Source organism: Pteropus alecto, unplaced genomic scaffold, assembly GCF_000325575.1.
Source record: "Pteropus alecto unplaced genomic scaffold, ASM32557v1 scaffold24, whole genome shotgun sequence".
NCBI classification, from domain to species: Eukaryota; Metazoa; Chordata; class Mammalia; order Chiroptera; family Pteropodidae; genus Pteropus; species Pteropus alecto.
The window spans coordinates 10311575-10325186 of record NW_006439192.1 but is presented as its reverse complement, the minus strand read 5'-3'; the positions used below and the strand labels follow the sequence as shown (position 1 = coordinate 10325186).

Below are 13612 nucleotides of genomic sequence, written 5' to 3'. Positions count from 1 at the left end.
AGAGAGAATGAGCACCTTGGTGGAACTGGGCTATGCAGGACACAGTGTATTGCTTCCCCACAACAGCCCTTACCCATCATCCAACCATCAAGTCTACTAAACTCACATATCCTTGAAGCAAATAACTGTCAGTGAGGAAACCAAAGATGTGTACTATGGTGGCACCAGTGTGGTACAGGCAACGAGCAAAGTCTAAGCCAAAAAAAAGCAGGGAGGCCAGTGGAGCCTAAGTCATGTCCTACCACCTCTCACAACTCCAACAGTAAACACAAGTAACCTGAGGAAGAGTTATCAACTTTCAAAGGCACACACAGGTGCACGTCCTAACATAAAGGTTACAAAATGACAGTGTTCCCAACTGGAAAGTTTTTTTTTTTCAGGTTTTTCTTTAGGTTATTTGGTAGTTTCATGATTTTCTTTATGTAAGTCCCATATATTTCTAGTTAATATTTATGGTTTTTTACAATTTTTGTTTCCACTGAGAATGAATTTTCATTTGTCATGTTGTGCCCTATGTAAGTTATAGTTTTATATATTCTCTCAATCACTACACCTCACCTTTTCTCCCCAAAAGTAACCGCCATCTTAGCATATACCACCACAGATTAGTTTTACTTATTTTTAAACATGTATATTTATAAAATATAAATGCTGTAGTTATATTGTATATATTCTTTTGTTTGGTGTTTATTGGTGGACCTATGCACATTATTGCACATAACTGTTTACTTACTCTCACTGTTGTGTAGTATTCCACAGCATAAATATAACTCAATTTACTCACACATCTACTGCTGATGGATATTCCTGTTGGAGGCTATTATGAATAGGGATGCTATGAACACTCTTCTACTTACCTTTTGGTGTAGAACCATATGCATTTCCATTGCTATACATCTGAGAGTGAAACTGCTGGGTCTTGGGTATGTTTATGTTCAATTTTAGTAGGTAATACCAAACAGTTTTTCAAAGTAGTTGTATCAATTTATATTCACACTTACATTTCAAAACATGTAAGTATATTCTATCCATTTTAAGAATTAATCATTATTCTATAATTTCCCCCTGCTGAAGACAACTCAGTCCATAGCAGTGTATTACTGTCTCATTACCCACTACCTCCCATTCCTTGCTAATTGGCTAGATGTTTAACTCCAAATTGTTGTTTTTTAATATCATTTCTTTGTGTTTTGCAAAATGTCCTCTTAACAACTACAATAAACATTATAATCAAATTTTTGACAATTACTTAAAGTATGGCTCAATACACTTTTTATAGAGTTTTACTGAATTTAAAAAGTTCAAACTTCTACCTAGAAAAATCTATTTGAAAACTTAAGGGATCCCTAGGTATTATAGAATTAAACATACATAGAAACCAACGTCCAGGAAAGTTTTAATTAAAACCTTGGTTAGTGGTAGAAATAAGTCTAAACCAAACAAGTTGTATATTTTTTTAAAGAATATTCAGAGGAGAGATAAAATAATAATTTCAAATTATATTTTAATCTCATTATTTCTGTTATTAATATTTCTTATGAGAATACCAAATAAAACCACAATTGCTAAATATAAAATCATCTTCTCAAGTTCCAGAACTACTTCTATATTTTATTGCTATGTAATAGAAACTTTTGTATTTTTGCTCTTACCTGATGCCGTTCTTGTTCTTGTCTCTGAGCTTGAACATGCCGAATAGCTAGCTGAGCCTCCACGAAGCGGTGAGTTCCACATGTTGGAGTATGAGGAATAAGATGGGTAGTGCCATGAGTCTGAAAAGGGTGTTGCTGCTCTATAAAGACATAAGTGTGTCAAGTATTTTTCTTGTGCCTTTAATTTTTAAATATCTTCCTATTCCAAAATTATTAAGAAGAAAAAATCCTTATCAAATGTTTTTCCTTAATATTCTAGTATATTAGAGTTAACATGAAATAAATACTATCTTATATTTCTGATATTGTTATGGTCATTGCCACGGGAAATGATAGGGATAAGGACAAAAGTCTTTTTCTGTATTTGCACTCAAATAAAATCTAAATTAAACTACCAAATAATATTGAAGATATTCCAAAATCTGGCTCTAAGTCTTTCTAGCCTTGCTTCTATCATTCTCCTACCAAAGAAAACTAACCATTCTCCAAAGGTTGTATTCTTTCTTGCCTTCTTATTTTCTCATATATCAAATAAGCAGTCTTTTTCCTATCTCATAATATCTATAAGGATGACACAAGAGGAAACGCAATAAAAGAAAATAACATACACAATATTGATCAAAGCACATAAAGTGTATACCTTCTTCATTCCCAGAGAATCTAATAGGGTAATATCACTGTAATTTATTTTCCTTAGCAAATCCAGTCAAATTGTAAACAAAACAAAGAACTCTGAAGAAAAGTTGAATTAAAAACCAAGTGAGATAAATGCAAAGCCTACCTATTGCTGCCAAACAAATATCCTAATATTCCTCCAGTTCCCAAGCCAGTCCAGAATCCTGGTCCTGAACTTTCATATCCTTGTTGTCCTGTGAAAGCACTGCCAAAACCAGAAGTTGCACCATACGGTCCTAGAAATAAAAATGATTTATTATGTATCCTCATTTAAACAAAACGGCCTACAAAACCAGAGATAATATGACATTTCAATTATTTCATCTGTACTATTTAAGAATACTCAGTTCTCAACTTATAAACAAGTTGTATTCAAAAAATCTAACTAAGTAGCACTTTTCCCACAGACATAAAACAAGAGGGATATATTTTATGATTGCAGGATCTTCCTAAAAGGGCACATTTGCTCCTTAAGATCAGCTAGTAGGTGACATTCCCACTTGTCAGAGTTACTTTCTGCATTGTGAACATCTCTAAAAGCTTCAGGTGATAGCTATACTTGAGTGTCTAATGGAAGAATCCAAGTGGAGGCAGCCAGATATTTGTATCATTTGAGAAGTCAGGTCTTAAAGGGACCAAAAAAGTATCTTCTTCTCAGAGGAAGTTTTATAAAATTTACGTATAATATACAGAAAGGAAAGTGTGCTAACTTTACATGTACAGCAAAATAAATGTGTATCTATGTACACACGCATGTAACTACACACATCGATAAAACATTTCTAGCACCTGGAAGCTCCCTCATGACAATTCCCAAATACTCACCCACATCAGAGGTAAGCATTACTCTGATTTCTCTCACCATATTTTAGTTTTATCCATCCCTGAACTCTACAGAATCACACAGTAGGTACCCTTTTATGTCTATGAGAGTCAACACCACTATTGTATATTTTGGGTTTTGGGGTTTTTTAACTGATGTATGGTATTCCATTGTGTGAAATCACAATTTGTCTCATTCTAATGTTTAGGAACATTGTATTGCCAGTTTTTGGCTATTGTGAAGAAAACTGCTATGAACATTCTTGTGCATATTTTTTTAACGTACATATGCATGTATTTCTCTTAGATGTGTATCAAAGAATAGAACTGTTGGGCCATAGGGCAGGCATTTGTTTAGTAGGTATTGACAGTTTCCAAAGCATTTTACCATTTTAACTCCTACCAACAAGTTCCAGTTGACTACATCTTGCTATTACTTAGTACTCTTTTTAATGTTAGCCATTACAGTGGTTATATGCTGGTAAATGAATTCAGCATTGTTTTAATCTTCATTTTCCTCAAGACTAATTATGCTGAGCACCTTTTCATATTTTTATTGGATATCTGGATATCTTCTTTTATTATAAAATAGCTGTTCAAGATCTCTGTCCATTTTTAAAATTCAGTTGTCTGTCTTTTCTCAGATTTGTGGGAGTTCTTTATATGTTCTAGATACACATACTTTATTAGCTATATGTTGGATATTTTCTCCAAATCTGTAGCTTGCCTTTTCACTCTCTCAAAGTTGTCTTTTGAAGACTAGATGTTCTTAATTTAAATAAAGACTAATTTATCCCTCTTTTATGTCTGGTACCTTGTGTGTTCTAAGAAATTTTTGCCTATCCCAATGCCATGACAAATATTTTCCTACATTTTTATCTAGAAACTTAATTGTTTTACCTTTTATGTTGAAATCTATAATACTTACTAAATAAATTTTTGTGTATGGTGTGAGAAAGAGTACAAGGTAAATGTCTATTACCAAATCTAATCATGTTTTTCTGATTTAGATTATTTACAATTTAATCATGCATCCTTAAAACAGTAATCACAACTCTCCTTACGGAGAAACAGAACAGAAAAGATAAAAGAAGTTGAAAGTAAAAAATAAAATGAGAAGACAAATCTGCTTTGGTTTTCCAATGCAACCATTTTCTATTTCAGAAACCGCACGGTATTCATTCCTCTTATCTACCCTACCTGTTGCCACTGCCTAGGCAAACGTACCTGTGAACTCTGACTTAAAGCCTGGGGGAGGTCCTGCTGAGTTGGTGAATCTCTGATAACGATGAGAATATGGAGGATACTCAGAATATGGTGGAGGAGAATCTTGACCATCACTAAGGAACAACTTATAAACTCCAAATGCAATAGCAAGTAGCACCACGATGGTAATCAATCCACTGATGCCACCAGAATTTGAGGAATAAAACTTATTATAATAATTAGAGAAAGAGTTAAAGCCATGGTTTTTTCCAGACTCTCTCAATTTCTTCAGGCCAAGGTCTGTGTAATCTAAGTCATATTCCAAGCCACAGGAACCTCTTAGTACATACTGATCTTCAGAGGATTCATAGCCTTCACAGCTCACCACAGTTTTTCCAAATTTGTACGCAACATCTAAATCAGTCTTACATTCCCACTGTGAAGAAAAGTAGAAATAGGTTATTAGAACCAAAAGATTTTTTTTTCACTTAATATGTATCATTTGGACTACCCAGCTGTCATAAACCAGCAAAACTGATAACAAAATTCAGGACAATGAGTATTTCTGTGCTGGGAGGAGGGCAAGCTAGGGGCCTCGAAGATCTTGGTAACATTAATGTTCGACTTCTTAAGCTACGTGGTGGGTACATGAGTGTTCATTTTATTACTATTCCTTATTGTTTACATATAGATGTAAGAAATTATTTTGTACATATTAAGTACTCCCTAATGTATAAATTTTAAGCAAATTTTCTATATGTCAACTTTCTACCACTGTTTTCCAAGATGTTTTCTTTAAAAATAGAGGTTTTTAAATTGTTAAGGCTCAAATACCAGCATCATATATGAAGACCTGATTGCTATATATAGCATCAGAGACATCATATAATCTTCTGAGAAAAACTTTCCACACAAATTTTTAAAAACCATTGATTAACTTTTCCAGGGTCCAATCCTATAAGTAATTCTCTTAAGATTTTTAATAAGATATTTCAAAAACTGCAAAAAGAATTGATGCTGGCCTCAAACTTTCCACCTTAAAAAAAAAAAGCCTAGGCTTAGTTTAAATTCTGTAACTATTGTCTGAGCTGAATAGGTAATATGCTTCTTTAACAGCATTTAAAGAGACGCAAGCCAAAGTAGACTTGATTGGTTCTATTGCTTTTCTGTAAGTTTTTCTGCAGAAGACAAATTTCTTCTTCTCTCCAATTTCAAATATGCTATTTTAATTTTTATAACAGCTTTGAGATATAATTCATATACCATAAATTCACCCATTTCAATGGTTTTTAATATATTCACAGAATTGTGCGACCATTACCACAATTTTAGGATCATTTCATTGCACCTAAAAGAAATCTCGTATCCATTAGCAGTCGCTCTCTATATTCCCCCAAACCTCCTAGCTCTAGGCAACCACCAATCTGTATCTATGGATTTCCCTATTCTGGATATTTCATGTAAATGGAATCATATAATATGTGGTCCTACGTGACTGGCTTCTTTCCCGTTGGTATTAAAGCTTTGAGGAATGGCAGAAAAAAGACAACTAGAAATCCTCTAATGCCCCTTTCCCCAAGCATATGAAAAGTTATGAAAATTTACTACTGTCTTAGAAGCAAGCTATAGTATAAAAATTACAATGAATATTTCCAGGCCTTAAAATCAGATCGTTTCTTTTGGAGGATGTTTCTTCCAGAGAATGAATAACTGATATATATTTCTATGTTTTAGGTTAACCTGAGATTTTCTATATATGCTTCCTCAAAACAATGAAAAATGCCCCAATAAACACTTTATTGAATAAAAATCCCATTTAGACTGTCACCAACATAATGAATATTACCTGTACATCATAACCATCCCAGCCTTTGTTCTGACACTGAATGACTTTTGGGGTATAAGAATCACATCCTGCTGTGCCTCCAACACATTTCAACTGTGGGACAGGATCCAGCCTACGGGAGGTGGTATAGCGGTCATAGTGGAGGGTAAGAGCTTTTATATCCCGCAACAATATTCTGTCTGAAACAGCAAAAACACAGATGAAGATAGTAAATATCTTGTCAAACACAGAAAGTCATCCACTATTTCATATGAAATACTTTTCAAAAGTATTTTTCTCATCTTCTGAGAATGACTAATAAAGAAAAGATGAAACAATCTCCCAAAGCCATTCTAACAACATTCAGGCTTTTTGCCCCAAATTCAGGTGGTCACACCTTTAAGGCCTCCCTTCATTTCAGTCTGGATGGCCCCCAAAACTGCTTCTATATCACAAGTTCTATATAATTTTTGCAAAATCAGAAAAGTCCATTAACCTTAAACATACTATTATACAACATTAATGGTTAACTAAAAATGGCAAAAAATATACAGCAATGTTCCTGAAACACATTTAATGTCAACAACAAGCAAATGGATTAATAAAATTCTGGCTCAATCATACTGTGGAATATTCTACAGCAGGTAAAATGAGTGAACTAGAACTCATGTATCAGACTAGAAATAGCAAAAACATTTTAAGTAAAAGGCAAGACACAGCATGTTTAGTGTGGTAACTTTACATAAACCTTGAAAACCAGCAAAACAGTGCTCCATATGAATGTCTGTGTGTATATATAATGACAATATGAAAACATGCACAGGAATGATTCCACACCAAATTCAGATGAGTATCTCTGAGGACAGATGGAGAGATGATACTATTTAGCTCTCTATCTCTAATGTTTTATTACTTTTTTTTGGCCGGGCCGGGGAGGGGGGCAGATTTCCTGCAAGTACTATAAAATGTGAAGATTCAATAAAACTGTGAGGTGAATATATGGGTGTTCACTGTATACATGTTTAGACATTTCACAATTTTAAAAGTTAAAAATATTTAAACTATTTTATAATTTTAAAATCGTATTGACAAAAAAGTTTTAAGTGTAATAAGTCAAAACAAAGAAATTATGTCTGGCATTCACATATATAAATGAATTTTAAAGTGAAAATTAAGTCTCGACAGGATAGAACAGGGGTCTGCAACCGCCCCTCTTCCACCCCAGGCCGTACAGCAGGAGTTGAGCAGTGGGTGAGCAAGCGAAGCTTTATCTGTATTTGCAGCCCCTCTCCAGTGCTACTAGCATCACCGCCTTAGCTCCACCTCAGATCATCAGGCATTAGAATCTCACAGGACCACCGGTCGGTCCCTGGTGGCAAAAAGGTTGGGGACTGCTGGCAATAGAAGAAAAAAATGGAGAAATGTCTTCAAAAACTCTAAAGGAAAAGTTTGGCTGGGTATAGAATTTTAGATTGTCACTCAAATTTTCAGGCATATTGGTATGGTACCAAGTAACATTACAGAGGGCTTTGTAGTCACGAATGTGACAAATTTAACTTCACGAGAAAGATAAAAATCACTTTACTCCACCAATTTTGGTATCATTAATGGTAGAACAAATTGATATTATAATACCATCTGTAATATAGTCCTCAAAGGTATTTAATATGAATCTAATCAATTCTTTGATCTAATCTAATTAACTTAAAATACATAGAAGAAAGGCCTTTTGAGCCACACCTCTCTTGCTCAGGCCCACTTCAACATCTGGAAGTGTACTTTCCCTTCTAATAAAGCTTTTCTACTGTAAAAAATATATAAATAAATAAATAGATAGATAGATAGATAGATGAATGAATGAATGAATGAATGAATAAATAAAATGCATGGAAGGAAAAAAAAACAAGCTAAAACACCACCAAGAGAAAACGGAATCCAGAAGGTAGGATATTCTAAAGGAAAACTGGCCCAAACTCTTCAGCAAAAGAGTAGCATGAAAAAAGAAACTGTTCTACATTTAAAAGACGTAAGGGATAATTCAATTAAATGCAATGCATAGTCCTGGATTGGGTCCTGGTTCGAGCAAACTAGCATGGACATGTTAGAGACAAGTGTGATATCTGAATATAGAATGAGTAATTAGTCGATATTAAGAAATTAGGATTAATTTTAAGTGTAATGTTATTTTTACTACATGATGAAAAGTTCCTTTAAAAAAAAAGATAAATACTGAAGGATTTAGGGGTGGCTTGTTATGATGCCTATGCTTTATATTATAATATTTCAACATTAAAAAAAGAGTTGAAAGAAAACCAAGAATATACAAAGACTGATAACTTTCCAATAAAATTTAAAACACCTTTCTCAAATTCCTCCAGTAGATGAAATGAGTATTTGGCTTTTCCAGTATTTACATGGAGGTAGACAAGAAGGTAGAGAATGGCTTCTGAGTAAACATCAGTCTGATACACTTGGTACAAACAAGAGGGGGAAAAAAGCATTTCATTTAGAGTTTTTGGAACTACAAAATTCAAGAGAATTTTCTAAAAGACAACTTTGTTATAGTAAGAGAATTAGATAAAACAGCTGGTTGTTTTATCAATTACCAAGTCAACAGCTTCTTCTATACCTGTAATATACTATCAGAATTGAAAAATGTAAAGCCTATTTCAAATTAATGACAAATTAAATACGTACATAAAATATCTAGAAATAAACTTAAGGTCAAGATGTGATCTTTATATATAAGAAAATATATAAGACCTAATAAATTTAATGCACTTCCAACCAAGACCCCAGTTGGGTTTTGTTTGGTTTTGTTTGCAAGTGGAAAGAAATTATGTTAAAGGCCCTATAGAAAAATTAATGTTTGTAAATACCAAAAGTTTTTTGAAAAAGAACACATTGCTTTACCAGATAATAAAGCTTACTATAAAATTACTATAATCAAAATAGTATGGAATTGGAACAGAAATAGACAAGGGAACTGAGAAACAAAAGTCTAGTAATAAATATTGAATTCCCAGATATATGTAGGAGTTCAATATAAGATAAAGTAGGCTATTTAATATAGTAGAAAAAGAATGCCTTCTTTAATAAACGACACTGGCATAACGGACTATACAGTTAGAAGAAAATCCACCTAAAGCTATATAAAAACTTAATTCCACATGCGCTAAAAATCTAGAAATTCAACTATATTAAAATAAAATGTGCTATATTAAACCCAAACTACCTCCTCATAAATAAAACAATAACAATGAAATGTTCAATGATTTAAAAAGTCAGAAAGTATTATTAAACTAATTAACAGGAATAATTATAACTTGAATTTATTGTAGCAGGGTTGAGATAATGCAAAGAACACTGCAGTCAACTCTCATCACGACTGCTTATATGACTGGCCAAGTCACTTAATTGATCTGTATAAAAGTTTACTCGCCTATAAAATTAAGACAATAAATCAACCTTAAAATTGGTTGAGAAGCTTAGATATGATTACTAAAATTATCTAGCAGAATATTTGAAACCTGATAGGTAATAAAGTATGATATTACTTTATTAAATATTACTAAGAACATTTATGGAACTATATACACATGGGATATTACCATAACCCTACAGCATCTTTCCTCCCTAGAGGTCCTAAAGGTCATTATGTTTTGTGTCCCTCAAAATTCACTTGTTGAAGCCCTGATCACCCATGTGATAGTGTCTGGAGGCAGGGCCTTTGGGAGGTGATTAGTTTTAGATGAGGTCAAGAAGATAGAGCCCCCATGATGGGATTACTGCCCTTATAAGAGGAGGAGACCAGAGCGCTCTTCCCTCCCCCTTTTTCTCCCTCTCCCTCTTTTTCTGCTGTGTGAAGACAATAACAAAAAGATGGCCATCTCCAAACCAGGAGCAAGCCCTCACCAGACACCCAATATACTGGCACCTTGATTATTAGACTTCCCAATCTCCAGGATGTGAGAAATAAATGCTTGTGGTTGTTTAAGCCTCCCTAAGACCATGTTTCTAAGAACCAAATGCTTATACCCATATCCCACTAGTTACATCAATCAAGAGTCACATGAAGTTCCCTGAAGTCCCAACTCATAAATCGAAATCCACTTGAAGTACCAAACTTGATAAATAAAACCAAACACCCCCAAACCTGATTATCTCAGTCTTCCTATCTCAGGAAATGGTAACTCCACACTTCTGGTCACTCAGGCCAAAAACCTTGGCATCATCTTTGTTTTCTTCCCCCGTCTAACCCTATATTGAATCCGTCAGAGTATCATGTCGGTTCCACCTTCAAAACAAGTGAGAAGCCAACCACTCTCACCAACTCCACTGCTCTCTCCTGGCCCAATCCATCACCACTCTTGGAACTTACTGTACCAGCAGCCTCTTCACTGGCCTTCCCGCAGTTCCCCAAACCCCTACAATATGTTTTCCACAGAGCAGACAGAATGAGTCTTTAAAATACAAGTCATAGCAGGTCATTCATGCTACCTCTCCCTTCAGGTTTCTGATCAAATGTCACCTTAACAGTGACATCTTCCCTGACCAACATATATTTTGAAAGTTCCCACTTCTGCCTGCACTGCCTGTCCTCCTTATCCAGTTTTATTGTCCATACCACCATTCACAATACTTATGTAAATAGGTAAACATGCTATTTGTCTACTGTCTATTTCTCAATAGATGCAAACTCCTTGGGGGACAAAACACTCAATTTTGTTCACTGCTATATTCCCAACATGCAGAAGAGTGACTTAAATACAAACTAATTCAATAAAAAATTTTGAAAGTTTTAGGTAATCTCTTTCGAACTGGTACAATTTTTTTCCCCACACAAATTACTGTTCTGTTAGCTAAAGATAAAGTAAGTACATTCAAAATCAAACAAAAGACAAATTAGAAAGTGATTATTGCTTCACTAAAGGACTTGATAAAAGTTAACCCAATAAAATACTTTCATAAAACAGTTAAAGTAAATGTAAGGTAAGGCAGAATTTATAAAAATCAGTTGTATCTACTCTGCAAATATTTTGGTGTTTTTTGTTCCAGAACAATAGTTTCATAGAGTATGCAGACAAAGAGCTACCAGGAAGCTGTTCACCATTAAGTTTGGTTCTCTTTTTTTTATTCCCTGACTCTTCATCTGTAAACTTCTTTTTTTTATTGAAGAACTCATTGAGGATTCAACTTCATGTTTCATTCCAGTTTTTAAATTACAATTTTTATCAAAGTCTCCTTTTTATATACAACTTTCTAAGGAATATGTAAGAAAATGTACATTTAAATCCAACTGTTTTTTTAGTAATAATAAAACATCCACATCAAATGCATTACTCAAAGTCAAAAACTTGCAAGTAGCACCTTCTCTCTCATTTCAGCATTTAGGAATACAATAGTAAATTACAGAAATAAATCTGTTACTTAAGTTCAAAAACATAGGCATTTCCTATTACCAAATCACAAATACAATATTGGTACACTTTACATCATTATTCTTAACATCTTTACTCTTCAGAACAAAAATGAAATTTTAATTGTTTAAAAGTCATTTTTTAATTCCAATTTAACAGCACGTGTCATTCATTAAAAGGAAATCTGTATGTATGTGATATATACATATACGCATATTACAAGGAATATTACTGATCTCATAAAAAAATCTTGAGATAATTCTAATAACAGTATTATAAAAGAAATTTTTCCCTAAAAATCACTTATCATGTCTCATCACAAAAAATAATACCAGTATTTTTTTTAATTCTAGACCACGGTAAAAAAAATAAAATGAGAAAAGCTGGCGTAGCACAATGTACTTCACTGTAATGGTCAGAATAAACAGCATGAGTTCTGCTTGCATAAATATATGATTCTGCTAACCTACCTACAAGATTTAATGCCCTGTCCACTAAGTGTAACTCAGAGACTGCTGGTGTCAGGGCAACTGCCAGCCATAGCAACAGGCAGCCATAACAACAGTCAGCGACGGTCATGACAACAAAGAGATGCGCTAGTGAGTGTCGTGAGTGTTGAACTTTCCAGCCAGACTCTGGGTTGAGGGCTGTAGCCCAAGAAAAGAGAAGGTGGACAATTCTGGGAGTCCAGGGTAGGGAGAAAGGAGATGTTAAGAATACTGTCACTCCGCCCCGCCCACTCCCCAACAGTTCCCACTCTCCTGTAGGACGTCTGGGAAGAGGAAAGGAACCAAGCAGGGCACAGACGAATAATTACGGGAATGAAAAGGAATCAGGGCTGAAAGGCTCAAGGGGCAGCGAACGGAAATGGTCGCCTGCGGAGCCTCTCAAGAGCAGGCTGAAGGCAGCAGAAACAGGAGAGTAAGGACAGCACTCACCGGCGTCGTTCCAGCCCAGGGTAGGGCCCGCGATCAGCAGAAGCAAAAGGAGGCCGAGGAGAGGACTGCGGCGGTCCGTTCCAGGCCCACAGGCCGCGGCCATGGCGCGCGGCTAAGATGGCGCGCCGCGGCCAGATATTCGCAGGCCGGAGCCGGGGCTGCGGAAATCCGCGCGCTGCGGCTTTGCGACACAGCGAGCTCCGGCAGCTGAGCAGGAAACGTCTCTAATCACAGCCGCAGCCGCTACGAAGGTCACTGCGCGGGTCTCGCGTCACCGCTTCTGCAGCGCGTGGGAGAACATGAGTGGACATTGCCGGCCCCGCCCCTGGAGCGTCGCGCGGTTGTGGGCGGAGCGCCACTTGGGGCGGAGCCAATGGCGGGACGCAGAGGCTGTGAGCGGGGCTGAGGACCGCCCTCAGGAGATTGTTTGTGTAGGTGCTGCGGTTGGAGTGAAACCATCACAACGCGAAATCTAAGACGTGTAGTAAGGTTGTTTATTTCCAAAACCTCAATATCCGTCCCCAGGAAAATTACAATGCCTTATTCAACTTTATGTCTTCAGCACCTACCATAGCGCCTGGCACATTATTCATGTTGTTACTATGTGCTAAATACAGAGACGATTCAAGAGAAAGGTAGCATGGAAATACATTGTCTGGTTTCAGAAGCTCAGAACCTTTACATAGTTCCTTATAGGCGGTAGCAGTAAGACTTACAAAGTATCAGAAGGAAAAACTACTGCCTAAATAAAGAACCAGCTAGAGCAAACAGTTCTAAGAGTGCAAAGACATTATCCCTGAGGTATGATATGCTTGGGTTTCTCTCATTCATTCAACATAAATAGGTTGAATGCCTAATATATATCAGGTACTTCTTTAGGCATGGAGGATACAGCCAAGGTTCCTGTACTCATGGAGCTTACTATATTGAAGTGGGATAAGACACACAAAACTAATAAAGATAATAGGTAGTGATAAGTGCATTGATGAAAATAAAACAGGGTGATGCAATAGAGCCGGGGAGGTGACTTCAAAGAGGACCTTGCTGAGGAAGGGATTTCAAAAATTTGAGACT

The 13612-nt window shown here is 35.6% G+C and overlaps 1 protein-coding gene across 1 annotated transcript in view; it reads right to left on the bottom strand.

Moving 5' to 3' along the window:
* Positions 1–12815, bottom strand: part of SARAF (store-operated calcium entry associated regulatory factor) — a 14447-nt gene extending 1632 nt beyond the window's left edge. The window contains exons 1-5 of the mRNA XM_006916341.3: positions 12539–12815; positions 6202–6380; positions 4377–4791; positions 2434–2563; positions 1653–1792 (exon numbers count right to left, since the gene is read on the bottom strand). Coding sequence (XP_006916403.1) covers positions 1653–1792; positions 2434–2563; positions 4377–4791; positions 6202–6380; positions 12539–12641 — 967 coding nt within the window. The 5' untranslated portion in view covers positions 12642–12815. The remainder of the gene's footprint in view (positions 1–1652; positions 1793–2433; positions 2564–4376; positions 4792–6201; positions 6381–12538) is intronic.
* Between the last annotated feature and the right edge of the window lie 797 nt (positions 12816–13612).